Source organism: Poeciliopsis prolifica, unplaced genomic scaffold (genome assembly GCF_027474105.1).
Source record: "Poeciliopsis prolifica strain line A6 unplaced genomic scaffold, Auburn_PproV2 SCAFFOLD128, whole genome shotgun sequence".
NCBI lineage: Eukaryota > Metazoa > Chordata > Actinopteri > Cyprinodontiformes > Poeciliidae > Poeciliopsis > Poeciliopsis prolifica.
This window is the reverse complement of record NW_026562503.1, coordinates 597,713-625,147: the sequence shown is the minus strand read 5'-3', so window position 1 is coordinate 625,147 and position 27,435 is coordinate 597,713. Positions and strand designations below refer to the sequence as shown.

The 27,435-nt window shown below is 48.1% G+C and overlaps 1 protein-coding gene across 1 annotated transcript; it reads left to right on the top strand.

The window, feature by feature from the left end:
* The first annotated feature begins 508 nt into the window (after positions 1-508).
* Positions 509-26,615, top strand: LOC129355271 (kinesin-like protein KIF1C). Its single transcript, XM_055024792.1, is given in 32 exon segments — positions 509-916; positions 11,092-11,219; positions 12,026-12,102; positions 12,255-12,333; positions 12,408-12,494; positions 12,578-12,657; positions 12,734-12,912; positions 14,158-14,269; positions 14,368-14,445; positions 14,522-14,587; positions 14,656-14,734; positions 15,018-15,096; positions 15,171-15,319; positions 16,381-16,533; positions 16,613-16,664; positions 16,666-16,753; positions 16,824-16,903; positions 17,041-17,101; positions 17,103-17,117; positions 19,762-19,841; positions 19,914-20,008; positions 21,101-21,184; positions 21,586-21,766; positions 23,322-23,394; positions 23,479-23,577; positions 23,696-23,857; positions 23,939-24,214; positions 24,292-24,381; positions 24,724-24,955; positions 25,667-25,853; positions 25,855-25,907; positions 25,910-26,615. Coding segments are annotated over 31 exon segments (3,711 nt in total). The 5' UTR covers positions 509-916; positions 11,092-11,113; the 3' UTR covers positions 26,389-26,615.
* Positions 26,616-27,435: the final 820 nt, after the last annotated feature.

The window sequence follows — 27,435 nt, the reverse complement described above, 5'->3', positions numbered from 1 at the left end:
ACTCTTTTAAATGAATCTGAAAACATTTTGGTCTTTCCAGGTTCAGCTTGTTGTTCTAAATATCTAGAGATTAAAAATGTTTATTTTTGAGTAAGAACAAAAAGAGCAGATTTTCAGAAACTTACATTAGAATTATGTTCAAGTAGATTTATTCTTATACCTTTGATTTTAGTATCTTATGTAATGAGTTAAATGTTTTGATCAGCTGTTACTGTTTGTAGTTTTGGTTACTCCAACTTCCTCTCCCTCTGTAGAGCTCCCCTGGTTTATCCCTGAGTCTGATGGGGAGGAATCTTCCTCAGAGTGAGACCTCTGTCAGTGCAGCAGCTCTGAGAGGAGGCGGGGCCTGACGCCGGTCTGACGCGGCCCCGGCTCTCCGCTCCACGGGGACGCGCCCGCGCTCCTCACGCACTCACCGCCGCGCGGCCAGGCCACCGGCCAGCCTCTCAGCCTCTCCTCCCCTCGCTGCTTCTCCTTCTCCTCTGTTTCGGGCCCGGTTCTCTCTTGACTCGTCCCCCTCCCGGTCGGACCGGGCCGGACCCGCTGACGGATCACCGCCTTCCAGCCGCTCTGTCCCGGGACGCGCCGCTTCTTGCCGCCCTGGCCGCCCCGGCTGCCTGGCTCCAGGTCCGGGCCTAAACTCTCCCCCAGCCCGGCCCTCCGGCTTCCGGTCCTCTGACGGCCTCCAGAACCGGGCAGTGACGTCACCCGGGAAAAGTCGGCCCCGGATCCTCCGTTAGATCCGGTCGGAATAAAGTTTTACTCTGAGTCGGACCCCGCTGACCCGCCTGGCTGTCCCGGTACCGACAGGCCCGAACCCAACCGGAACCAGAACCAGGATTGTTTACTTTGCTGCTGGAGGACATCATGTGGACCGACTGAACCGAACCGACACCGCGGGTTTCCTCCGGTACAGGTGAGCCATCGGTCCGGGTCCAGTCGAACCGGAACCAGCTCAGAATAATAAAACCTTCTGGATCAATAAGTAGATTAAGAAAAATCAGAGATCAATAATCTGTTCCTGTAAAACACCTCAAAATGAAACTCCAGTTATTATTGGTTATTGATTAGACAGAAATCATTTTATTAATTTATAATCAATTAAAGTTTGATGTCAGGCAGAGAGAGGACTGGACCGGAACCGGTTCTGATCCAGTCAGTCAGAATCAAGTTTCCAAACTTTATTAACATTTTAAATCATATTTAAAACAGTGATTGATGTGATGATGACATCAATCACTGTTATCAGGATATTGATGAGATGCTGCCTGATCCTTCACTTCTTAAATAAAGAAAAACAAGTTGAATAAAATATTGAAGATATTGATCAGCTTTATCAGCTCAGTGATGAAAACGTTGGTTTGTTTCTTCAAAGCAGGATGAGGATGAATCTGCTGAGGACTGCAGGTCAGCTGGCTGAAAGAGGCTGAAACTGTTAGAAAAAATGTCCACTTTAGTTGTTAAAATCATAATAATCAATCAGATCCAATGATCAAGTATTAATATCTAATCATTGATATGTTTTTATGCTGCAGCACAAAAATTTGTATTTTTTTGTTTTTAGTTATTTGATCATTTTAGACGCTTCATTTAAAAACTTTAGTGTAAATAATGTGAGAAAGTAACATTTTTGTATTTAATCCAGTTTATCCAGCGATCAGAACCTGATCAGGTTGATCAGAACCTGATCAGAACCCACAGCGCTGACCCAGTTCCTGATCTGACATCTTGAAAAATAACTGGATAATAATCTGTGATAAACTCAGAGCTCCAGCAGCTGGAATGTTAATAAAACAGTGCTGCGCTGTGATGTCATCGGTGATGTCATCGTCCTGCAGATTAATTCACTTCACATCCAGTCTGCAGATTTCTCTTCAGGTGAAGTTTTCCAGTGTGAACTCTGCAGTCGGCTGCTTCCACTTAGCAATAATGAGCTTCCTGATCCATCTGCTGCTTCCCGCCTCATTCCTGAGGTTCTATGAGCTTTACTGAGGTTTACTGAGGTTCTATGAGGTTCTATGAAATTCTATGAGGTTTACTGAGGTTCTATGAGGTTCTATGAAATTCTATGAGGTTTGCTGAGGTTCTATGAGGTTTACTGAGGTTGTCTGAGGTTCTATGAGGTTCTATGAGCTTTACTGAGATTTACTGAGGTTCTATGAGGTTCTATGAAATTCTATGAGGTTTGCTGAGGTTGTCTGTGTTCCTCCACCTCCTGCTGCAGAACCAGGTCAATCAGGAAACCTTTCTCTGTTCCATCATCATGAGAAAGAAACTCAGAATGTGAGAACTGCCCAGTGGTTTCTGCCCCAACCTGCTTTCTGCCCCGCTCTCCTTTCTACCCCGCCCTGCTTTAGCCCCACTGGGACGTTTCCACACCTGCAGGATCAGGTGGAGTCACTGTGGCAACTGCACCTGGATCACTCTGGGTCAGAGCAGAAACAACAGGTTTAATTCTGATTCCTGGTCCGGTTCTGGTTCTGGTCCGATCACAGCCGGTTTCGCCTGCTGGTCACCTGAGCAGCAGGTGACACTCCGAGTCCCTCCAGGTCCGGACCGGGACTCTGAGACTCGGAGCGTCCCTAAAGTTAGCCGGCAGTTCCCAGCTGGCATCTCAGTGTGTGTGTGTGTGTGTGTGTGTGTGTGTGTGTGTGTGTGTGTGTGTGTGTGTGTGTGTGTGTGTGTGTGTGTGTGTGTGTGTGTATTTATAGCTGCATGTTGTTTGGATTCTGCTCCAGTGTTATCAGCCAACAGCTCAATACCTCTGACCAGACCTGACTGGGAGGGAGGACCTGCAGGAACTGGGAACCAGTCAGAACTGGGGACCAATACTGTAAACTGGGAACCAGTCGGAGGTGAAACCAGTCGGAGGTGAAACCAGTGGGTGAACTGGTCTCAGAGGACAGCAGGCCGCTGTGGTTATTTCCTGATGTTTATTAGTGAAAGTTTCACGTTTTCTCCTGGAATCTGCTGCAGTTTCTATGCCAGGCCCCAGACGGCGCTGTTATTGTAGCATGGTGTGGAAACATGCAGTTTTGAGCCTTAGCTTGCAGCTGATTTATTGATCAGCAACCGCTGACCAAAGTTCTCCACTAGCAGATGGATATTCCACGTCAGACGTGATAAACTAAACAGGCTGAGCAGCTCATGTCGTTGTCCGCCATGTTTTTACTTTTGTTTGCCAAGTGAAGAATAAATCCTGGAGGAAGAGCTTCACACTGTGATGAGGGATGTTCCCACAACAGTTCCCTGACATGGTGTCAAAATGGCCCACTGGAGGCGTGTAGCGTCTGGATAGGTTAGCGTTCAGTCTCCATTAGCAGGAAAAGGTTTGTTCTGTCAGGGAACATCAGGGAACATCAGGGAACATCAGCTTATTTCAGACCTGCTGACGTTCCTCCAGCCAGAGTTTCACCAATCAGATTTCATCCCAGATTTAAGCGTCTGATTCCAGACAAACAGATTCGCTGAAACGTTTTTTCTGATTTATTGAATGTGACTTTAAACAAAACATTGTTTTATTTTTATGACTTTTTGAGTTTGTTGTTTTCTTATTTGTGCTCTCAGATTTGCTTTTCAGTGAAAGTCTGTAGATTTTGTGGTTGTGGACAAATGGAGAAATAATCTATTTTCATACCACAAAATCCTTCAGAAGGCCACAAATGGGCCCCAAGCCGCACTTTGGACATCGCTGACCTGGAGCTTTAGCTTAGCACTGGACTTCAGCTTCATTAGAACATCAAGCAGAGGCTTGTCCAGCCTTCCTGTTCTCTACTGGAACGTCCTGCTCTCTCTTGCCCTCCTGCAGCCTCAATGAACAGGTGCTGCTTGAAACCAGTTTGTTGAAACCAGTTTCAGTTTGATTGCCTTCGCTGCTAACGTCCAGACGTTCTCTGGGATCGTCAACAAATTAGCTGAACATCCGACCTCCTGCTGAACTTAATGCTGCTGTTTCCTACTGCACACGAAGGCAACACGATGTCCCGTAAACAGAGACACGGAGCTCGGACTGGGACCGGCGGACTGGGACTAGTGGACTGGGACCGGTGGACTGGGACTAGTGGACTGGGACCGGTGGACTGGGACTGGGTAGCGACATGCAGCAGCAGTCTGGGCGTTGCAGCGCGACGTCTATCTTTAGCAGAGTGTGTGTGTGTGTGTTTGTGTGTGTGTGTGTGTGTGTGTGTGTGTGTGTGTGTGTGTGTGTGTGTGTGTGTGTGTGTGTGTGTGTGTGTGTGTCAGAGCCATGAAGACCGTTCATTATCACATTCCTGCAGAAGCCTGAGCATGAGAACTGCTGGCCGGTTCTGTTAGAACCGAGCCGAGACCAGAACCGGTTTATATGTCAGATTAATGAACATAAATCTGATCTGATTATAATTTAATCCAGCTGTTCATCATCACCTCAAAACCTTGTTTTGGTTCTGATCCAGTTTGGACCAGCTACCAGAAATGTTACTAATTAAGACGTCAAATAACTTTCTATTTGAATTGATTGATTTTAATTTTAGTTCATTCACTAATCAAAGTATAGAACAAAAATGAGAAAATAACACAATTAAATAACAGAACTAATAATGAAATAAACATATAAAACATCATTAACTTATTTATGATAAAGACTAAAAGGTGTCAATAAAATAAAACTGGATTAGGATTATTCCCTGATTTGCTTTATTATATTCCTTGTTTTGATTAACACAGTTACTTTGAGTAATCATGAAATAACAGGATAAATATTCTTATAGTCTCTGAGTTACATGAATCTGTTTTTACAGTAAAGTCAGAATTATTGGCTTTATAATAAATAATGTCGGCTCTCCAGGTGTCTCAGTTGATGCAGAATGAAATGATCCGTTTGGTTCCAGAAAATCAAACAACCAAAACAGACAAAAATGATGATTCAGCAAAACGACAAAACAAAAAACATTTGACTTTTGTATAAGATTAAGAAGATTAAGAATCAGCTGGACTGACGCTAAAGAGGAACAAACGTTTAGTTTTCCTGTAGCCTGGCGCTGGTTCTGCTCATCCCAGACCGGGTCTCTGGGTTCTGGTCCAAACTAGTTCCTCTTTGGTCCTGATCTGCAACTGGGTCAGAATCCAGACGGACCGGATCCCAGAACTTTTCCTCTGGCTGTTTTCACCAAGTCTGAGCAGAGAGACGATGACCTCACTGCAGACGACCCCAGATCCACCTGTGGTATAGCCTTTAGCATTAGCTTCCACTAAATACCATGATGGTATAGCCTTAGCATTAGCTTCCACTAAATACCATGGTGGTATAGCCTTTAGCATTAGCTTCCACTAAATAGCATGGTGGCATAGCCTTTAGCATTAGCTTCCACTAAATACCATGGTGGTGTAGCCTTTAGCATTAGCTTCCACTAAATAGCATGGTGGTATAGCCTTAGCATTAGCTTCCACTAAACACCATGGTAGTATAGCCTTTAGCATTAGCTTCCACTGAATATCATGATGGTATAGCCTTAGCATTAGCTTCCACTAAATATCATGATGGTATAGCCTTAGCATTAGCTTCCACTAAATACCATGGTGGTGTAGCCTTTAGCATTAGCTTCCAGTAAACCCCTGGTTGCTGCAGATGGGTGTTTCCCAGCCCTCGTCCTCCAGGCTCTCTGCCCTGCAGGCTCCAGGTGTTTCCTGCTCCAGGTGTTTCCTGCCTCAGGTGTTTTCTGCTTCAGATGATGTCAGTTGACTAGTGGTTAGTGAACTGCAATCCGCTGAGTCGGGCGTATTAAAGCAGGAAACACCTGAAACGGGCAGCGCAGTGAGTCTGGAGGACCAGGATTAGAAACACTGAAACATCTGAACCCTGAGGAGCTGCTGGTTCTTCACCTGGATCCACCCAGACAGAGGATGAGTTGGACTCTAATCAGCTCATCGTGGAGCCATAAACCTTCATATCAGCTGCAGATCATGTGGTGGCAGCATAAAGCAGAGCGCCGGCCAATCAAAGCAGCTCTGATGTCTGATCTGCTGCTCAGGTGGATTCAGACCAGATAAAGTAACTTTATAGAGGAGAAAACCGATTTCCTCAGGGAAACAAGACGTCTCAACGGTTTCTACTGCTGCTCAGAGAAAACCTGCAGCTCTTCTTTAGTTCCAGTAAAAACTGCTGAGACGGCAGGAAAAAGCAGCACATATAGAGCAGATCATTTAGCTCAGACACTGAGGAAAGAAACACCAGGCTGCAGTTCAGCTGATGGGTTCAGGTTGGAGAAACTGCCTGGTAATTCCTGATGTCATTGGGTCTGGTGTAATTCCCGGTGTGTTTGGGTGTGGTGTAATTCCTGGTGTGTTTGGGTCTGATGTAACTCCTGGTGTTTGGGTGTGGTGTAATTCCTGGTGTGTTTGGGTTCGGTGTAACTCCTGCTGTGTTGGGTCTGGTGTAATTCCCGGTGTGTTTGGGTTCGGTGTAATTCCCGGTGTGTTTGGGTCTGGTGTAACTCCCAGTGTGTTTGGGTTCGGTGTAATTCCCGGTGTGTTTGGATCTGATGTAACTCCTGGTGTGTTTGGGTGTGGTGTAATTGGTGTAAGCCAGCATGCAGGAATGTGATTGGCTCGTTGGTTGCGTCTGTCTTGAATGTCTGAGCCGCCACAACAACGAGGAGAACGACTGGAACGTTTCCCTAGAAGCTGCTGTCTCCAGTCTGAACAGCTGATGATTGCAGTGGTTGAACTGGGCAGACCAGTTCAGCTGCTGGAGCTGCAGCGGTGTGTGTGTGTGTGTGTGTGTGTGTGTGGTGTGTGTGTGTGTGTGTGTGTGTTGTGTGTGTGTGTGTGTGTGTTGGGATGCCTGGGGGATGAAGTCAGCTGGGTCTGCTCTCACCTAAACACAATGAGGCCGGTATCTGCGTCCACCATCTTGTCTGTGTTCCTGCTGTTGCTGTGTTGACAGAACAAACTCAGAGCTGCTCATGGTCAGCAGAAACGTCTCCAGGAGGGAATTCTGCTCCGGGAATCTGATCCCAGATCCGCTCTCTGCTCCGGTTTCAGCGCCAACGTCGGTGCAACAGAGATAAATGTCCTCCAGACTTCTGCTGTTCAGATCAAACTGATTTCAGCTCAGAGTGAAGATAAAACACAGCAGATATTCCAGGCATTAACTAACCAACCTGACGCTGTGCGTTTGATTATTGATAATGACTCTTAACTGTGGAGGATTATTGATCTGACAGCTTATCCACATGATTTAATCATTAATCAGAGATCCTCTGACTGGACCCGACTGTTTAAGGGAAGCTTCATCTGGAGTAACAAATATATTCAACCAACAGCAAACATTGCTTTTATTGGTGTGTTTTATGACGTCCACTTCATATAGAATAAATATGAAGCAAAGTGCTTTAATCACTCTGCTGATAAAAAAATTACAGTTTTATAAACTAATACCAAAAACTCTCAAACTCTTAATAAATCATTTAAATGTGAATAAAAGTATTAGAGCAAGTAATAAGGAACAAAAAGACAATAAATATATCAAATCATAAAATGCTAATCATTTTAAAATGTCTGCAGAATTTTTTTAATTTTAAAAACATTATTATTGTTTTTATTGTGGACAGATACACCAGAACCAGAACCGACGTGGAGCGGATCCTCCTGTGTGTGTCACGCTGTAATGTTTCCCCTGACCTGTGTGTCGCGCTGTAATGAGTCCCCTGACCTGTGTGTGTCACGCTGTAATGTTTCCCCTGACCTGTGTGTGTCGCGCTGTAATGTTTCCCCTGACCTATGTGTGTCACGCTGTAATGTTTCCCCTGACCTGTGTGTGTCACGCTGTAATGTTTCCCCTGACCTGTGTGTGTCACGCTGTAATGTTTCCCCTGACCTGTGTGTGTCACGCTGTAATGTTTCCCCTGACCTGTGTGTGTCACGCTGTAATGTTTCCCCTGACCTGTGTGTGTCACGCTGTAATGTTTCCCCTGACCTGTGTGTCACACTGTAATGTTTCCCCTGACCTGTGTGTGTCACGCTGTAATGATTCCCCTGACCTGTGTGTGTCGCGCTGTAATGTTTCCCCTGACCTGTGTGTGTCGCGCTGTAATGAGTCCCCTGACCTGTGTGTGTCGCGCTGTAATGTTTCCCCTGACCTGTGTGTGTCACGCTGTAATGAGTCCCCTGACCTGTGTGTCACGCTGTAATGAGTCCCCTGACCTGTGTGTGTCGCGCTGTAATGTTTCCCCTGACCTGTGTGTGTCACGCTGTAATGTTTCCCCTGACCTGTGTGTGTCGCGCTGTAATGAGTCCCCTGACCTGTGTGTGTCGCGCTGTAATGAGTCCCCTGACCTGTGTGTGTCGCGCTGTAATGAGTCCCCTGACCTGTGTGTGTCACGCTGTAATGAGTCCTACCTGGTTGACATTAACTCTGTTCTCCAGGCTGGATCTCATGTTTGGATCAGTTCAGTGTTTCCTGACGGATCAAACTTCCAGCTGCTTTCAGGTCGTAATAATAATTGTTACTGGACGATAAATCGGTCCAGAAGTTATTATGATAAACAATAATATTGTTGTTTTGAAACCATTCTTATGTAATATAATAACAATGCCATAAATTATACAATAACACATCATCAATCGTCAATAACCTTTAAATTCTAAACAACAAATAAAATGAATCATAAAGTTATAAAAAATGGCTGGTTGAGACCAAAACACCAAACTGAAACATTTTTGGTGGAAAGAGAAAAATGAATAAATTATTCAAATGGGAATTATTGAGCTAGTTTTAATTTATTATTTATTGTGACAGGGCCTGGTGCCGATTGAAACATCTGTGTGTGTGTGTGTGTGCGTGTGCGTGTGTGTGTGTGTGTGTGTGTGTGTGTGTGTGTGTGTGTGTGTGTGTGTGTTTTGTCTCCCCAGAAAACCGGCTCCCTGTACAAACTGACTGTTACTATAGCAGCACATCTGTTTTCAGTGGAAATGAAATCAAAAGCAGAAGAAATTAAATTTGCCCCAAGAATGTAGATCTTCCAGATTAGAGAGATCTGACTGCTGCAGCAGCAGCAACCAGCAGCAACCAGCATCTATCAGCAACTATCAGCAGCATCTCTGCTTCTGCTCACCATCAGACGGCTGGAGTCTGATGCTGAGCAGAGAAACTCATGATTAGAGACGACCTGCTGGTTGCTGGTTGCTGCTGCTGGTTGCTGCTGCTGGTTGCTAGTTGCTGCTGGTTGCTGCTAGTTGCTGCTGGTTGCTAGTTGTTGGTTGCTGCTAGTTGCTGCTGGTTGCTGCTGGTTGCTAGTTGCTGGTTGCTGCTAGTTGCTGCTGGTTGCTAGTTGTTGGTTGCTGCTGGTTGCTAGTTGCTGCTGGTTGCTAGTTGCTGCTGGTTGCTAGTTGTTGGTTGCTGGTTGCTAGTTGTTGGTTGCTGCTGGTTGCTGCTAGTTGCTGCTGGTTGCTAGTTGTTGGTTGCTGCTGGTTGCTAGTTGCTGCTGGTTGCTGCTAGTTGCTGCTAGTTGCTGCTGGTTGCTCCATCTGGGCCAACCAGCTGCTTCATTTGGATGTGTTTGCATGCTGGGTGTGTTGCTCTCCTCTTTCACTGCAGCTGTAATCAGAGACAATCACTTTATATGACCCTTTGTTACCATGGTGATGAACTCAGACACACTGCCTGCTCCGCTCCGTGTTTTCTGCTCCGCTCCGTGTTTTCTGGTACGACTCACTTTGTTTCTGCTGAATTAGCAATATTTTGTTTGATTGAATAATTATTAGTAATTATCAATATTTACTTGTTTTTAACATTTTTAGATCAGAATTGTTGTCTGAGTGTCAAAGTGAAACCAACAGATTTACTTTCATAAGTGAAGCGTTACAGCTTCAGCATGAGGCTCCACTTGATCAACATAGAAAACTTTAATAGAAAAGCTTCAGAGGTAATGGAGACGGATATAGAGAGAGATAAAAGTAGGAACAGAAGCTAAGACCTTTAATCTTTAGCAATTAGCATGGCTAGCATCTCTAAAGCAACAATCCATGAATGATTCCTGTAACTCAGATTTTCTAAAAGGTGTAAACATTTCTGAATCTTGAGTTTTCCATGACTGACAAGCTGAACGCTCAGACAATGACTTCCTGTTATCAGCTCAAATGTTTGCTCTCTCTCATAGCCTGAATGAACAGCTAGAAAACTATCAGGTAGTTTCCAGGTCAGAGGTCATCAGGAACACAGAACTGATTGAAACAGGAGATATTTAATAACGAAGATCAAACCAAAATCAAAAAGCTAGTTCACCTTCTGAAAACATCTGTAAAAGACGACAATTTAAAGGGACAGGACTCCATTTATTACAGCATTTAATCAAATTTTCTTTTCTTTAACATGTTCAAACTATTGCAAAACAAAAACAATAATCCTTAAGTTCAAAGAGGAGCGAAGGAGTGACACGTCTTCTGTTTAGAGGATCTCGGCACAGATCAATGCAACGCTCAGATTTATCAACATCAGATCAATCAAAAGCAGTTCAAAGGTCAGAGGTCAGATGTTCCTCCAGAGCCGATCAATAATCAATACTGAGCCGATCAATATTATCAGCTGAGAATCAACATCCCGATGTGGACACAGAAAACCAAGAGCAGGCGGTTTCCACGTGACGTAACAGAGAGCAGGAATGTAAAGAAAGAAAAATGGAAACATGGAGGAGAGAGAGAGAAAGGGAGAGATAGAGAGAGAGAGGACAAGAGAGAGAGAGAGAAAGAGAGAGAGAGGGGACCTGACAGGAAAAGAGAAGAAGAGTACAGAGGAAAGGAAATAATAAAACTGAGTAAAATAAGGAACGCAGATGAAAGAATCAAAGTCTGAACAGAAAAGACAGATGGAAAAATAGCAGCTTAGTTTAGAAAGAAGGAAAACGAGACGAGGGAGGAGAGAATGAATGAAAGAGGTAAAAAAAGAGAAAATGGAAAGGAAAGAATGTGGGAGGAGGAAAAGCTGAGCCTGGAAAAATAGGAGGAGAGAAGAAGGAAAGGAAGAGGCTGGAAACAGCCAGGGATTACAGAGGAGAGAGGAAGGCAGCAGGTCAAAGGTCAGAACAAGCTGCTGACTCTCTCATTGGCTGTCTGCAGGAGGAGTGGGCGGAGCTAAACCATGGCGGGCGCTTCGGTGAAGGTGGCGGTGCGAGTCCGACCGTTCAACTCCAGAGAGCTGGGACGCAACGCCAAGAGTGTGATCCAGATGCAGGGCAACAGCACCTGTAAGACACACACACTGTAACACACACTGTAACACACACACACACACTGTAACACACACTGTAACACACACACACACTGTAACACACACTGTAACACACACACACACTGTAACACACACACACACTGTAACACACACTGTAACACACACACACACTGTAACACACACACAGACTGTAACACACACACTGTAACACACACTGTAACACACACACACTGTAACACACACACACACTGTAACACACACTGTAACACACACACACACTGTAACACACACACACTGTAACACACACTGTAACACACACACACACACTGTAACACACACTGTAACACACACACACACTGTAACACACACACAGACTGTAACACACACACACACACTGTAACACACACTGTAACACACACACACACGCACACACACACAGAGAACTGCTCATCTGTTCTGTGAATGCTGGGGCTGGTCACTGCGCGCTCCACCTGCAGGTCAGCAGCTGTAGGATGTGACGCTATGGCTAAGCCTGGCTAACTCTAGCTAACCCTGGCTAACTCTAGCTAACTCTTGCTAGCCATGGCTAACTCTGGCTAACTCTAGCTAAAATGGCTAACTCTGGATAGCTCTGGCTAACTCTAGCTAACTCTTGCTAGCCATGGCTAACTCTGGCTAACTCTAGCTAAACATGGCTAACTCTGGATAGCTCTGGCTAACTCTAGCTAACTGTTACTGTGTGTCAGACCAGATGCATGACCTCATCCTGAAACACCAGGGAAAATCTCTGACTCTGTGTTTTCATGTGTTTTCTGCTTCCAGGCATCTCTAACCCCAAACAGCCCAAAGATGGAGCCAAGACCTTCACATTCGATTACTCCTACTGGTCACACACCACGGTAACAGCACACACACACACACACACACACACACACACACACACACACACACACACACACACACACACACACACACACACACACACACACACACACACACACACTCTGACCCTGGCGCGCGCAGCAGCACAGTGTGTTTTGTGTTTCTGCAGCCTGAAGATGAGAACTTTGCGTCTCAGAAGCAGGTTTACAAGGACATCGGGGAGGAGATGCTGCTGCACGCCTTCGAAGGTGAGAGCTGATGCTCCTCCAGCGGGTTCTGTCGGGTCGAGCGGTTCTGATCCGGTGTGGTTGGTGTCTTCCAGGATACAATGTGTGCATATTTGCTTACGGTCAGACCGGAGCAGGAAAAAGCTACACCATGATGGGAAGGCAGGAGCCGGGCCAGGAGGGATCATCCCCCAGGTTGGTGTCGCCTTCATGAGTCTAGAACCCGGGTCCAGAACCCAGGTCCACTCTGTCTGAGCCCGGATGTGTCTCTGTCCTCAGCTGTGCGAGGACCTGTTCCAGCGGACGGGTCAGAACACGGACCCGGACCTGACCTACTCAGCGGAGGTAAGCGGCGTCTCCGTCCACTTCCCTCTCAGTCTGGACGGACTCTGACTGGTCCCACGCCTCGCTCCGCCTGCAGGTGTCCTACATGGAGATCTACTGCGAGCGGGTCCGGGATCTGCTCAACCCGACCTCACAGGGATCCCTTCGAGTGCGGGAGCATCCCATCCTGGGCCCGTACGTGGAGGACCTGTCCAAACTGGCCGTGACCGGATTCACCGACATCCGGGAGCTGATGGACGAAGGCAACAAAGCCCGGTGAGTCAGAGCGGGACCTTCTGCTTCCAGGACCTTCTGGACCCGGCTGGAACAGGGTCGGAGTTCAGTCAGACCCGTCCGGCTCTGGGACGCCCAACAGGACGATGGAGAACCAAATGACAACCAGTGGGAGCTAGCTGAAGCATTAGCTGCCCTGAACGCAGACATTAGCTATGCTAATACTTTGCTACACCAACATGCTATTAGCAGAAGCTAGTTATGAAGCCCTATAACAGCATGGTGTTTAATGAATGCTATCGCTAATGCTAATACAGCCTGGACTTTGACTGGACCATTGATGCACCTGGACTTTGCTCCTTCCAGTCCTTGTGTGCAGAAGAAGGACGGAGTCGGTGTGTTTGGATCACATCGACTCTGAGCCTCAGTGTTGCTGCTGTGCTGCAGCAACACTGAGGGTCGGGGTAATCTGAGCGATTCTGACCTCAGGGTAACCATGATAAACATGATAACCATGATAACCATGATAAGCATGTTTATTATGTTTATCATGTTTATGTTTTTCTGTGTTCTCATAGTTTATTAATGGTAATGTTTCCATGTTGTCACATAGTGCAGGTCCGGTCGATTCATGTCCAGTCCGGTCAGGTTCTGTCCGGTCTGGTTGGTTCATGTCTGGTCCGGTCCTGTCTGGTCCGGTCCAGTCCAGTTCGGTCCTGTTCGGTCCGGTCCGGTCCAGTCCAGTCCAGTCCAGTCCAGTCCAGTCCAGTTCGGTCCGGTCCAGTCCAGTTCGGTCCGGTCCAGTACCCGTGTTCTGCAGCAGCTCCTGCAGGCCCTGGGAGAACAGCAGGTTCCTCAGCCGGTCCACTTCGGCCTTCAGCTCCCGGATCAGCTTGGCGTTTGGATCCTCGTTGATGATGGCGTTGCAGCATATTTGTACTCATTATAATGATCCTGCTCTGACCTTTGACCTGCTACCTAAAACCTGTAGAGTCTGTTTGGTTTCTGGTCAGTTCTCTGAGCTTCAGGCTCTGATCTGGGATGTGATCTACTGGGAAAAGTGGAGACACTGGAAACACTGGGAACACTGGGAACACTGGGAACACTGGGAACAGTGTCACCAGCTGGTATCTTTTTCACTGAACTTATCCTTTAAATCGAGTTTCTCCTTGACTCTCCGGAGCCTGAAATGCAGACACAGAAATCAGCAGATGCTGATTTTCCATTTCTGATCGGCTCTTAAACCGCCTGATTGATTATTAGTAATGTATTGATTACTGATTGCAGGACGGTTGCTGCCACCAACATGAACGAGACGTCGTCCAGGTCACACGCCGTCTTCACCATCGTCTTCACCCAGAAACGCAGAGACCAGATGACCAGCCTGGACACGGAGAAGGTGGGTCGGGTCGGGTCAGTCGGGTCAATCGGGTCTGGTCCGGTCCAGTTCGGTCCGGTCCGCCACAGCCTCCGTTTCACCGCCTTCTGTCTCCGCAGGTCAGCAAGATCAGCCTGGTGGACCTGGCTGGCAGCGAGCGCGCAGACTCCTCAGGGGCAAAGGGCACCCGGCTGAAGGTCAGAGGTCACACAGGGGTCACAGCCGGTCTGCTTTTATCCCAGTTGGCTCACGTTTGCTGTGGTTTTCACACAGGAAGGAGCAAACATCAACAAGTCTCTGACCACGTTGGGCAAAGTGATCTCAGCTCTGGCAGAAATGGTAATTTAAAACATTTCCATAAATCAGTTTCACCTTTCAGTCCTGACTGCTTCCCTGTTTGTCTGCAGCAAAGCAACAAGAAGAGGAAAAGTGACTTCATCCCCTACAGAGACTCTGTTCTCACCTGGCTGCTGAAGGAGAATCTGGGTGAGGGTCAAAGGTCATCATGATGACAACCCCAATCGATCATTTATAGTCAAATAATTTGATTACATCAGAAACACATTCAGACAGAAGAGCTTCACCAGCACGTCCAGTTGATTAATCCTGTTTATATTCATGAAGCTAATGAATATTAATCATTTATAAACAGCAGTAAACTGGAGGCTTTTACTGTGAAACAGCTTTCTGATTTCCTCCAGAGTTCGGTCCAGTCGATCCGGTCTGCGTGACGGTTCTATGATTATTAAAGTTTCTCTGCGTTTCTCAGGAGGAAACTCCCGGACCGCCATGATCGCCGCTTTAAGTCCTGCTGACATCAACTACGAGGAAACACTGAGCACCCTGAGGTCAGAACCGCTCAGATTACCCCGGTCCGGTCCGGTTCGCTCCGTCCCGCTCAGACCCGACTGTGTGCTTCCAGGTACGCCGACCGGGCCAAGCAGATCCGCTGCAACGCCATCATCAACGAGGATCCAAACGCCAAGCTGATCCGGGAGCTGAAGGCCGAAGTGGACCGGCTGAGGAACCTGCTGTTCTCCCAGGGCCTGCAGGAGCTGCTGCAGAACACCGGTACTGGACCGGACCGGACATGAACCAACCAGACCGGACATAACCTGACCGGACTGGACATGAATCGACCAGACCTGCACTATGTGACAACATGGAAACATTACCATTAATAAACTGTTAGAACACAGAAAAACATAAACATGATAAACATGATCAGCATGATAAATATGATAAACATGATAACCATGATAAATATGATAAACATGATAACCATGATAAACATGATAACCATGATAAACATGATAGCCATGTTAAACATGATAAGCATGATAACCATGATAAACATGATAAACATGATAAACATGATAAGCATGATAAACATGATAAGCATGATAAACATGATAACCATGATAAACATGATAACCACATCACACTCAGCAACTCTATCAACAGACATTTTGTCAAATGCAACCAGGAAAGTTTCAGCCTTCATTTAAAGGAGCTCAGTGTTTCAGATGTTGCTCAGTTTTCTGGAAGTTTCTTCATCCATCCATCATGGTTTGATTAACCACTTGATTCCAAATTCAAGCTTTTATATAAAAATAAAAGCCAGGAATCACCTGCTGATCTGGAAGTTTGGGTTTTAAAGGTAACTGAGGATTTTACTAGGTGGGTGGGAGGAACCTGGTTTCTATGGTAACAGACAGGAAGTGACCCGGTGTGTCCCTCAGCTGTTGGTTGGTCTCATGTTTTCATCAGAGACTCTAGGAACCAGTTTGATCTGGTAATTTAATGGCCATAACTGATCATCTCCAGTATCAATAACAAATCAATCAATAGGTTTCAGACAGACCTTTAAGTCCGGTCAGTCAGTAACGTCTGGATCTGATGCACGGATTATGGGATATTCTAGATGTTGTGCAGCTGATTGTGTTTGTAAGTGAGAGCAGCAGCTATTTTCAGACAGCAGCTGTGTGTGTGTGTGTGTGTGTGTGTGTGTGTGTGTGTGTGTGTGTGTGTGTGTGTGTGTGTGTGTGTGTGTGTGTGTGTGTGTGTGTGTGTGTGTTAGTTGACGTTCCCGCCTGTTAGCGGTGAAACCTGACTCCTGCTCTCTCCTACAGTCAACAACAACATCAGCCTGGCGGGAGCAGCAGGAGCAGCAGGAGCAGCGGCAGCAGCAGGAGCAGCGGCAGCAGCAGGTGCGGTCGCCGCCCCCCCGCCGCTGATCCCAACAGCCAATGGGATCGCAGCTGCAGCAGACTCCGCCCCCGCAGGTCCCTCCCCTCACTGGGTCATTTTCTGCTAAACTTGCAGGAAGTTTGTGAATTAATCCTGAGTTCATGTTGGATCCAGATTTTCCTTCTGCTGAAGCCGAAGCTCCACCTGCAGGAGACTCACCTGCTGACCGCCCCCCCCACCCAGAACGGCCGGGACGCAGAGGAGGCCGTGGCTACGGAAACCATCAGCAAGGAGGAGGCGGCCGAGATGCTGATGGTGGGACGTACCCAGATTATTCAGTCTGGAGGGATTAACGGATCGCTGACGGATTCTGGTTTCTGTTCAGGAAACGGAGAAAATCATCGCAGAGCTGAACGAGACATGGGAGGAGAAGCTGAGGAAGACCGAGTCCATCCGGCTGGAGAGGTACCGCGCCCCGGTTCACCCTGTCACCAGGGTTCACCCAGTCACCACGGTTCACCCTGTCACCATGTGTCACCACGGTTCACCCTGTCACCATGTGTCACCACGGTTCACCCTGTCATCACTCTGTGTTTCTCCAGGGAGTCGCTGCTGGCGGAGATGGGCGTGTCCATAAAGGAGGATGGAGGAACTCTGGGAGTTTTTCTCCCCGAAAGGAGTGAGTTCACCCTCTATAGTTCATTCATTCATAATTCATGCTGTTGTTCCAGGAGCTGTGCTGATTGTTGTATTGGGTGTTACTGGTAACATTCAGGTCATACTGGGATCCCTGTGGAATCACCAGTACCTCCAGTTTGGACCAGACCATCCTGGTCAGTGGCTGTGTTAGCTAAAGCGCTAACAGAGGAGCTAACTCTCCTTTAGCGCCGAGCTAACTGTGGAAACCTTTAGCGCTCTTAGCTTAAATATGTTTTGTCCAGATTCTAAATCTTTCATTTGATTGTTTCTGAAGTTTTACTTATTAAAACTTCTTCAAGCAGTTTGACGTTTATATTCATTCAGGCTCTTATTTTGAAGTCTGTTCATGCAGCAGTTCCATTTCCTCTCCTGATGGTTTTTAAAGAATCCAGATTGGGCTCAAGGTTCTGGAAAACGGTTTCCTCAGAAACAGGAACGTGACAACATACTGGACCCAAGTTAAACCAGTCGACCGGACTGGAGAGCGGTTCTGTTTAGGTTCTGTTTTGGTTCTGTTTAGGATCTGTTTCGGTTCTGTTTCGGTTCTGTTTAGGTTCTGTTTCGGTTCTGTTTCGGTTCTGTTTAGGATCTGTTTAGGTTCTGTTTAGGTTCTGTTTAGGTTCTGTTTAGGTTCTGTTTAGGATCTGTTTCGGTTCTGTTTCGGTTCTGTTTCGGTTCTGTTTAGGTTCTGTTTAGGATCTGTTTCGGTTCTGTTTCGGTTCTGTTTAGGTTCTGTTTAGGATCTGTTTCGGTTCTGTTTCGGTTCTGTTTCGGTTCTGTTTAGGTTCTGTTTTGGTTCTGTTTAGGTTCTGTTTCGGTTCTGTTTAGGTTCTGTTTAGGATCTGTTTCGGTTCTGTTTCGGTTCCGTTTCGGTTCTGTTTTGGTTCTGTTTAGGTTCTGTTTTGGTTCTGTTTCGGTTCTGTTTAGGTTCTGTTTAGGTTCTGTTTAGGTTCTGTTTCGGTTCTGTTTCGGTTCTGTTTAGGTTCTGTTTCGGTTCTGTTTCGGTTCTGTTTCGGTTCTGTTTAGGATCTGTTTCGGTTCTGTTTCGGTTCTGTTTCGGTTCTGTTTAGGTTCTGTTTAGGTTCTGTTTTGGTTCTGTTTTGGTTCTGTTTTGGTTCTGTTTCGGTTCTGTTTTGGTTCTGTTTAGGTTCTTTAGGTTCTGTTTCGGTTCTGTTTCGGTTCTGTTTAGGTTCTGTTTAGGTTCTGTTTAGGTTCTGTTTCGGTTCTGTTTCGGTTCTGTTTCGGTTCTGTTTAGGATCTGTTTCGGTTCTGTTTCGGTTCTGTTTCGGTTCTGTTTAGGATCTGTTTCGGTTCTGTTTCGGTTCTGTTTAGGTTCTGTTTCGGTTCTGTTTCGGTTCTGTTTCGGTTCTGTTTTGGTTCTGTTTAGGTTCTGTTTTGGTTCTGTTTTGGTTCTGTTTCGGTTCTGTTTAGGTTCTGTTTTGGTTCTGTTTAGGTTCTGTTTCGGTTCTGTTTAGGTTCTGTTTAGGATCTGTTTCGGTTCTGTTTCGGTTCTGTTTAGGTTCTGTTTTGGTTCTGTTTAGGTTCTGTTTTGGTTCTGTTTTGGTTCTGTTTAGGTTCTGTTTTGGTTCTGTTTCGGTTCTGTTTAGGTTCTGTTTTGGTTCTGTTTAGGTTCTGTTTCGGTTCTGTTTCGGTTCTGTTTAGGTTCTGTTTCGGTTCTGTTTCGGTTCTGTTTTGGTTCTGTTTAGGTTCTGTATTGGTTCTGTTTCGGTTCTGTTTCGGTTCTGTTTCGGTTCTGTTTCGGTTCTGTTTAGGATCTGTTTAGGTTCTGTTTCGGTTCTGTTTCGGTTCTGTTTCGGTTCTGTTTAGGTTCTGTTTCGGTTCTGTTTAGGTTCTGTTTAGGTTCTGTTTTGGTTCTGTTTAGGTTCTGTTTTGGTTCTGTTTTGGTTCTGTTTTGGTTCTGTTTTGGTTCTGTTTAGGTTCTGTTTTGGTTCTGTTTCGGTTCTGTTTCGGTTCTGTTTCGGTTCTGTTTAGGTTCTGTTTCGGTTCTGTTTAGGTTCTGTTTAGGTTCTGTTTTGGTTCTGTTTAGGTTCTGTTTCGGTTCTGTTTTGGTTCTGTTTTGGTTCTGTTTCGGTTCTGTTTTGGTTCTGTTTAGGTTCTGTTTAGGTTCTGTTTCGGTTCTGTTTCGGTTCTGTTTAGGTTCTGTTTAGGTTCTGTTTAGGTTCTGTTTCGGTTCTGTTTAGGTTCTGTTTCGGTTCTGTTTCGGTTCTGTTTAGGTTCTGTTTAGGTTCTGTTTCGGTTCTGTTTTGGTTCTGTTTCGGTTCTGTTTTGGTTCTGTTTCGGTTCTGTTTAGGTTCTGTTTTGGTTCTGTTTAGGTTCTGTTTAGGTTCTGTTTCGGTTCTGTTTCGGTTCTGTTTCGGTTCTGTTTCGGTTCTGTTTAGGTTCTGTTTCGGTTCTGTTTAGGTTCTGTTTAGGTTCTGTTGTAACATGGAATCCTGCTCCATTGTGCATGAACGACCCAAACAGACGGGTTCTGTTGTATCTAAATGGACTCAGCTGAGTTTAGTTCCTGTCTGGGTCAAATTGGCCATGCGACGATAAAGATGGCCGCCAGGCTGACGGCAGGTCAGAGGTCACTGCTAACCGCTGAGTTGTTTGTGTTCCAGACGCCTCACCTGGTGAACCTGAACGAAGACCCACTGATGTCCGAGTGTCTGCTCTACTACATCAAGGAGGGGTTCACCAGGTCAGACGGAGGTCAAGAGGTCAGGGCGTCTCAGAGGCCATCTTGGTTCTCACTGCTGTCTCTGTGTCTCAGGGTTGGACAGCAGGACGTGGACATCAAGCTTTCTGGACAGTTTATTAAAGAGATTCACTGTGTGTTCGTCAGTGAGACCAACGAGCAGGGAGAAGGTCAGACACGTCTGTCTGTCTGTCTGTCTGTCTGTCTGACCGTCTGTCCGTCTGTCTCTGTCTGTCTGTCTCTCTGTCTGACTGTCTGTCTGTCTGTCTGTCTGTCTGTCTGTCTGTCTGTCTGTCTGTCTGACTGTCTGTCTGTCTGTCTGTCTGTCTGTCTGTCTGTCTGTCTGTCTGTCTGTCTGTCTGTCTGTCTGTCTGACCGTCTGTCTGTCTGTCTCAGAGTCTTGCTGTCTGTCTGTCTGTCTGTCTGTCTCAGTGTCTTGCTGTCTGTCTCTGTGTGTGTCTCAAACCGGATCCTGATTGGCCGGTTTCCCTGTCCGGATCAGTACCAACAGCTCTTCCTGTGTCAGAGCGCCCTCTGCTGGTCAAACGTCCTCATGATGACCTCAGAGTTTCTGTCCCCTCCTGATGTTATTTTAGGTTCATAGTTGTTCTGGTTGGCAGCAGGTGATTCAGAGGACGGTGCAGCTGGGCCGCCATCATGGCCGCTAAGCTCCGCCTCCCAGTGATCAGCTGATTAAACTGGGTTTGGTTCTGTTGGGTCTGAATCAGGATGTCGCTGCCGGCTCTCTGTTCACTCACTCTCTCTTCTTCTCTCTCTGTAAAAGCTGCCAGGAAGTCTGTCAGGTATCGTCTCTTTACAATCATGTGACCTCTGACCCCTTCATCCCTCCCTCCTCTTCCTCCCTGCTGCTGCAGCTTCCAAACCGAGCGGAGAAACAGCAGATGAGGAGAAAATCAGAAAGTTTTCCTCGTCTGCTGTTTCAGTCCGACTCTCTGACTACTGTCTTAGATTATTATTATTATTATTATCATTATTATTGTTATTATTAGTAGTATTATCATTATTATTATATCATTGTTATTATAATGATATAATAATAATATATCATTGTTAACAATCATTGTTATTGGCTCAGAGTTTTACTGAAAGTTGCAGGTTGTGTGTTAGATTCCCTCGTTGCTCCTCGTTCAGCTCTGATGGGATGAAGCGTTGAGGAACGTTTTGCTCAGCAGATCTGAAGCGTCGTGATGAACACATGAACCAGCCGGATGTGAACGCTCTCCTTCTCCTCCTGTCTGCAGTGGTGGTCACTCTGGAGCCGCTAGTGGGAGCCGAGACGTACGTGAACGGGAAGCAGATCAATGAGGCCGTGGTCCTGAAACAAGGTCAGATAAAGACCATATCCATCCTGAATCCAGCCACTGATCTGATTATTGATCACTGATTAATGATTAATGAGATCAATAGGTCAGCAGCAGGAACTGACAGCAAAGCTACTGACTGCTGCTAGCTAGCAGCTAGCTTATCCTAATAACTTTATAGTCCTTTATCAATCCAGAGGACCCCAAAACTGCTTCACTCTACAGTCATTCACCCATTCACTCGCTCATCCAAGCTAACGCTAGGCTACCTTTAGCCTATCAGTGCTAATGGCAGCAGAGGAAGAAGGTGATCCAGGAACTGCCTGCTAAACTTAACACTGCATCATAAGCATCAGCATCAGTTTTATCAGACGGTCTCATGCTCCTCCTGCTTCTGCTCGCTTCCTGTGTGTCTGCATTGCTAGGTAACCGCATCGTGATGGGGAAGAACCACGTGTTCAGGTTCAACCACCCGGAGCAGGCGAGGCTGGAGAGGGAGCGCAGCGTCACGGCTGAGCAGCAGGGGGAGCCGGAGGACTGGAACTACGCTCAGAAGGAGCTGCTGGAGAAGCAGGGCATCGACATCAAGCTGGAGATGGAGAAGAGGTACGAGGAGAGGAGCACTAGGTTGGAGGAACGTTAGGGAACGTTAGGGAACGTTAAGGAACGTTCAGGAACGTTAGGGAACGTTAAGGAACGTTAGGGAACGTTAGGGAACGTTAGGGAACGTTAAGGAACGTTAGGGAACGTTAAGGAACGTTAGGGAACGTTCAGGAACGTTAAGGAACGTTAAGGAACGTTCAGGAACGTTAGGGAACGTTAAGGAACGTTAGAACGTTCAGGAACGTTAAGGAACGTTAGGGAACGTTAAGGAACGTTCAGGAACGTTAGGGAACGTTAGGGAACGTTAAGGAACGTTAAGGAACGTTAGGGAACGTTCAGGAACGTTAGGGAACGTTAGGGAACGTTAAGGAACGTTAGGGAACGTTAGGGAACGTTAAGGAACGTTAGGGAACGTTAGGGAACGTTAAGGAACGTTAGGGAACGTTCAGGAACGTTAAGGAACGTTAGGGAACGTTAGGGAACGTTAGGGAACGTTAAGGAACGTTAAGGAACGTTAGGGAACGTTAGGGAACGTTAAGGAACGTTAGGGAACGTTAGGGAACGTTAAGGAACGTTAGGGAACGTTAAGGAACGTTAGGGAACGTTCAGGAACGTTAAGGAACGTTAAGGAACGTTCAGGAACGTTAGGGAACGTTAAGGAACGTTAGGGAACGTTCAGGAACGTTAAGGAACGTTAGGGAACGTTAAGGAACGTTCAGGAACGTTAGGGAACGTTAGGGAACGTTAAGGAACGTTAAGGAACGTTAGGGAACGTTCAGGAACGTTAGGGAACGTTAGGGAACGTTAAGGAACGTTAGGGAACGTTAGGGAACGTTAAGGAACGTTAGGGAACGTTAGGGAACGTTAAGGAACGTTAGGGAACGTTCAGGAACGTTAAGGAACGTTAGGGAACGTTAGGGAACGTTAAGGAACGTTAGGGAACGTTAAGGAACGTTAGGGAACGTTAAGGAACGTTCAGGAACGTTAAGGAACGTTAGGGAACGTTAAGGAACGTTCAGGAACGTTAAGGAACGTTAGGGAACGTTAAGGAACGTTAAGGAACGTTAAGGAACGTTCAGGAACGTTAAGGAACGTTAGGGAACGTTAAGGAACGTTCAGGAACGTTAGGGAACGTTAAGGAACGTTAAGGAACGTTAAGGAACGTTCAGGAACGTTAAGGAACGTTAGGGAACGTTAAGGAACGTTCAGGAACGTTAAGGAACGTTCAGGAACGTTAGGGAACGTTAAGGAACGTTAGGGAACGTTAAGGAACGTTAAGGAACGTTAAGGAACGTTAGGGAACGTTAGGGAACGTTAAGGAACGTTAGGGAACGTTAAGGAACGTTAAGGAACGTTAAGGAACGTTCAGGAACGTTAAGGAACGTTAGGGAACGTTAAGGAACGTTCAGGAACGTTAAGGAACGTTCAGGAACGTTAGGGAACGTTCAGGAACGTTAGGGAACGTTAAGGAACGTTAAGGAACGTTAGGGAACGTTAGGGAACGTTAGGGAACGTTAAAAAGCAGACGGCTGTAGAGCTCACTGTCTGTGTGCTGCAGGCTGCAGGACGTGGAGACCCAGTACCGCAAGGAGAAGGAGGAGGCCGACCTGCTGCTGGAGCAGCACAGACTGGTGGGTTCACGTCAGCTCACCTGCTGGCCAGCACCCGGCCCGGCCCGGTCCGGTCCAGAGGTTAACCCTGTGGTTCTGGTTCAGTACGCAGACAGCGACAGCGGAGACGACTCCGACAAACGGTCCTGTGAGGAGAGCTGGAGGCTGATCTCCTCCCTGAGGGAGAAACTTCCTGCTAACAAGGTGGGAGCAAACATCCGGGTTCAGCTGACCCAATCAGAACCACTGATTCAGAACCGCTGCTTCATTCAGAGCCAGGTTTGGGTCCAGGTCTGGGTCTAACCGCCGTCGCTGTGTCCAGGTCCAGAGCATCGTGAAGCGCTGCGGCCTGCCCAGCAGCGGGAAGCGGCGCGAGCCGCTCCGGGTCTACCAGATCCCCCAGAGGAGGCGGATCAGCAAAGACCCCAAGCGGGTCACCATGGAGGACCTGAGGATGCAGGCCGTCAAGGAGATCTGCTACGAGGTCAGCGACGCACCGCAGGCCTCCTCCTCTACTAACACGTTTCACTGCTTCACGCCTGTCTGCCTGTGGCGCCCCCTGCAGGTGGCTCTGGGAGACTTCCGCCACTCGCGGCAGGAGATCGAGGCGCTGTCCATCGTCAAGATGAAGGAGCTCTGCCGCATGTACGCCAAGAAGGACTCCAACGAGAAGGAGAGCTGGAAGGCCGTGGCCCAGGACGTCTGCGACACGGTGGGCATCGGCGAGGAGCGCAGCCCCCCCGCCGAGGAGGGCGGCGGCGGAGAGGCGGGCGAGGGAGGGCAGAAGGGAAAGGTGTACGACCTGAAGGCTCACATCGACAAGCTGACGGACATCCTGGAGGTACGTGTTCCCCGCCGCGTCCTCGGCCTCCTGCTGGGTGGGAGGAGCTGACGGAGGCGCGTCTGGGTCTCCTGCAGGAGGTGAAGCTGCAGAACAACATGAAGGACGAGGAGATCAAAGCCCTGAGAGACAGGATGATCAAGATGGAGAGCGTCATACCTGTCCAGGTAAGTTCAACACTGTAAGGTCCCAGACAGAGACCCTCCAGGACCACTGGTTTCTTCACCTGGGTCCTCCACTCTGGAGCTAACTGGCTAATGGCTAACTGGCTATCTAGCAAACCAGCTGATGGCTAACTAGCTAACTGGCTAACTAGTGAACTGGCTAACTAGCTAGCCACACTAGCTGCAGCAGTGCAGCTCTACAGAGCAGAGCTACCATATCTATGCTAACAGGTGAAGCACAGAGACAGATCCAGGAAAACTCTGAGCCCTTGAGGATTGGAGTAGGAGACCCCTGATCTCAGGTGTCATCCCGGCCCAACTCTCACCGGTCCGACTCGTTTCCAGGACGACGACATGAACGGAGAAGGAGGCGATTCCACGCAGAGGGAGGCAGGAGGAGGAGGCCCTGACCCGGACCCGAACGACCCGCCGGAGGTCAGAGTTCAACGCCTCATGGACGAGGACCCGGCGTTCAGGAGAGGGCGCCTCCGCTGGCTGAAGCAGGAACAGCAGCGCATCCAGAACCTACAGAAGCAGAACATCACCAAGAAACTGAGAGGACAGAACCAGAACCCAGGTTGGTGAGGGAGAAGGTTTGGATTGGATGAGCTAGCTAGCGATAGCTTTGTAGGCTAGTCATCACTGGACCGCCTTGTTCTTCTCCCAGCTGTTAGCGGAGATGAGCTAATGGGTGAGCTAGCTTGGATTTACTGCAGCGCCAAACTATTGACTGAAGACAAAAACCTTCATGTGTGAAACAGAAGAGCTGAGAGGAAGGAGAGCCATCAACATTTTATACAAACCAACATCTGAAAGCAGCTGCAGTCAGAGCATGTAGAATGGCCTAGTCAAAGGCCAGACCTCAGTCTAGTTTAGAATCTTTAATAACAACAGTTCTCCAGTGAATAGAAAGGTCATGCTGAGGTCACAGTGAGGTCACAGTGAGGTCACAGTGAGGTCATGCTGAGGTCACAGTGAGGTCATGCTGAGGTCACAGTGAGGTCATGCTGAGGTCACAGTGAAGTCACAGTGAGGTCATGCTGAGGTCACAGTGAGGTCATGCTGAGGTCACAGTGAGGTCATGCTGAGGTCACAGTGAGGTCATGCTGAGGTCACAGTGAGGTCATGCTGAGGTCACAGTGAGGTCACAGTGAGGTCACACTGAGGTCACAGTGAGGTCATGCTGAGGTCACAGTGAGGTCATGCTGAGGTCACAGTGAGGTCACAGTGAAGTCACAGTGAGGTCATGCTGAGGTCACAGTGAGATCACATTCTGTGTCTCCTGCAGGTCAGCTGCTCCCCACCGTCCCGGTCCATCTTCCCGGTACCGGCCGCTTCATCCCCCCCCAGGAGTGCAAACTGAAGTTCCCCTTTAAGAGCAACCCGGCCCACCGGTTGTCCTGGGGACCGGCCAGCGAGGCGCTGCAGGCTCTGGGTCTGGGCGTCGAGCAGGGCGGGGCGGCGGAGGAGGACGGAGCGGGGGGGGGGCTCCCCCACGCCTCCCCCGCTGCTGCCCCTCCCCTTCCCCTCGGCCCCCCTCGCATGCGCACGCCCAGCCCTCACCGCGCCTGGCAACAGCGTAACCAAGGCAACCAGCCCGGCAACAACCAGAACTACCAGCGGCGCCAACGCCGCGGCTCCCTGGACGGCGGCGAGCAGGGCGGGGGCGGTCACCAGGGGCGACCGCGGCAGCGCAGGGCGGCGTCGCCCGGCGGGGAGCGGGGGGGCCGGCCGGGGGCCCGGGGCGGCAGCAGGGACAGAGACGGAGGCTTCTACTACACCCAGCGGCAGCACCATCAGTTCCACCCGCATCCCTACTACGACTCCCAGAATGCACCATTCCAGCCCAACTATCACAGCCTGCCGCGCTCCGGACCCCCGCCCCTCCCCGACATGCTGCTGGGGGCGGGGCCTCCGCCCGCCGCCTCATCCTGGGCCTTCGGCACGCCGCCCAGGATGAGGCGGCAGTTCAGCGCCCCCGACCTGAAGAACAAGGAGAACGTCATGTGACCCAACGCTGGCCTCTGATTGGCTGCAGATCCTCATGCTGTAGAGAGCAGACGGAGCGTGTGTGTGTGTGTATCTGTGTGTGTGTGTGTGTGTGTGTATCTGTGTGGGTGTGTGTGTGTGTGTGTGTGTGTGTGTGTGTGTGTGTGTGTATCTGTGTGTGTCTGTGTGTGTGTCTCTGTGTGTGTGTGTATCTGTGTGTGTATCTGTGTGTGTGTGTGTATCTGTGTGTGTGTGTGTGTTTTCAACACCTTTATGAAACAGTGTGAGGTCACGTCTGTCCTGCTGTTTGGGTTTTATCTTAACCTCAGCCGTTGTCTCACAGCCGCTGGTTTGGGCTGGTTAAGTTCTGGTTAAGTTCTGGTTCTGGTTCTGGTCCAGTAGACGGTTCAGTTCACAGGCAGAAGAACTGAAACTGTTGGAGCTGAACGAACTGCAGCTTTTTCCCATCATGCAGTTCAAATGTTCAGTTCCTCCTGAATGTTTCTGCTCTGATGATGCTACATAGCTAGCCTAGCGTCTCATCTGATTTTTCCCATTTCACCTGAACGCTGCATAGCCAACAGCTGCAAACCAAAGAAAGGCGCTCTGTGGCGACCCCTGCAGGTCCCCAGAGGCCACGACGTGTGCAGGAAGTGTTTGTTTTAGGATCAGAGCAGGTTGTTACTGAGCTGTGTGTATATCTGAACTTTATCTTTGTGTTTTATTTGTTTTTAATGGACATGAATTTTAAAAGGAAATGAAATGTGCTGACGGTGCGTTCAATGTCACAGGCAATCATGGGAAATGAGAGAATAAAGTCTCAGGACGGGAGACAGAGGAAGGACTGCAGGTCATGTAGGGCTAGCAGGAGGGATTCTGGGAGATGTAGTGAGATTCAGAAGGCATGGAGGTTTGATGAATGTGTGTCAAATATATGGAGGTTAAATCCACGCGCAGCAAAGCATTCTGGGAGAGGAGCGTCTCTGATTGGCTGTTTTATTTTGGGTAGTGATTTCCTTTTGTGCTGCATATTTTAGCCCCGCCCACATCCTCGGCCATGGATGATGA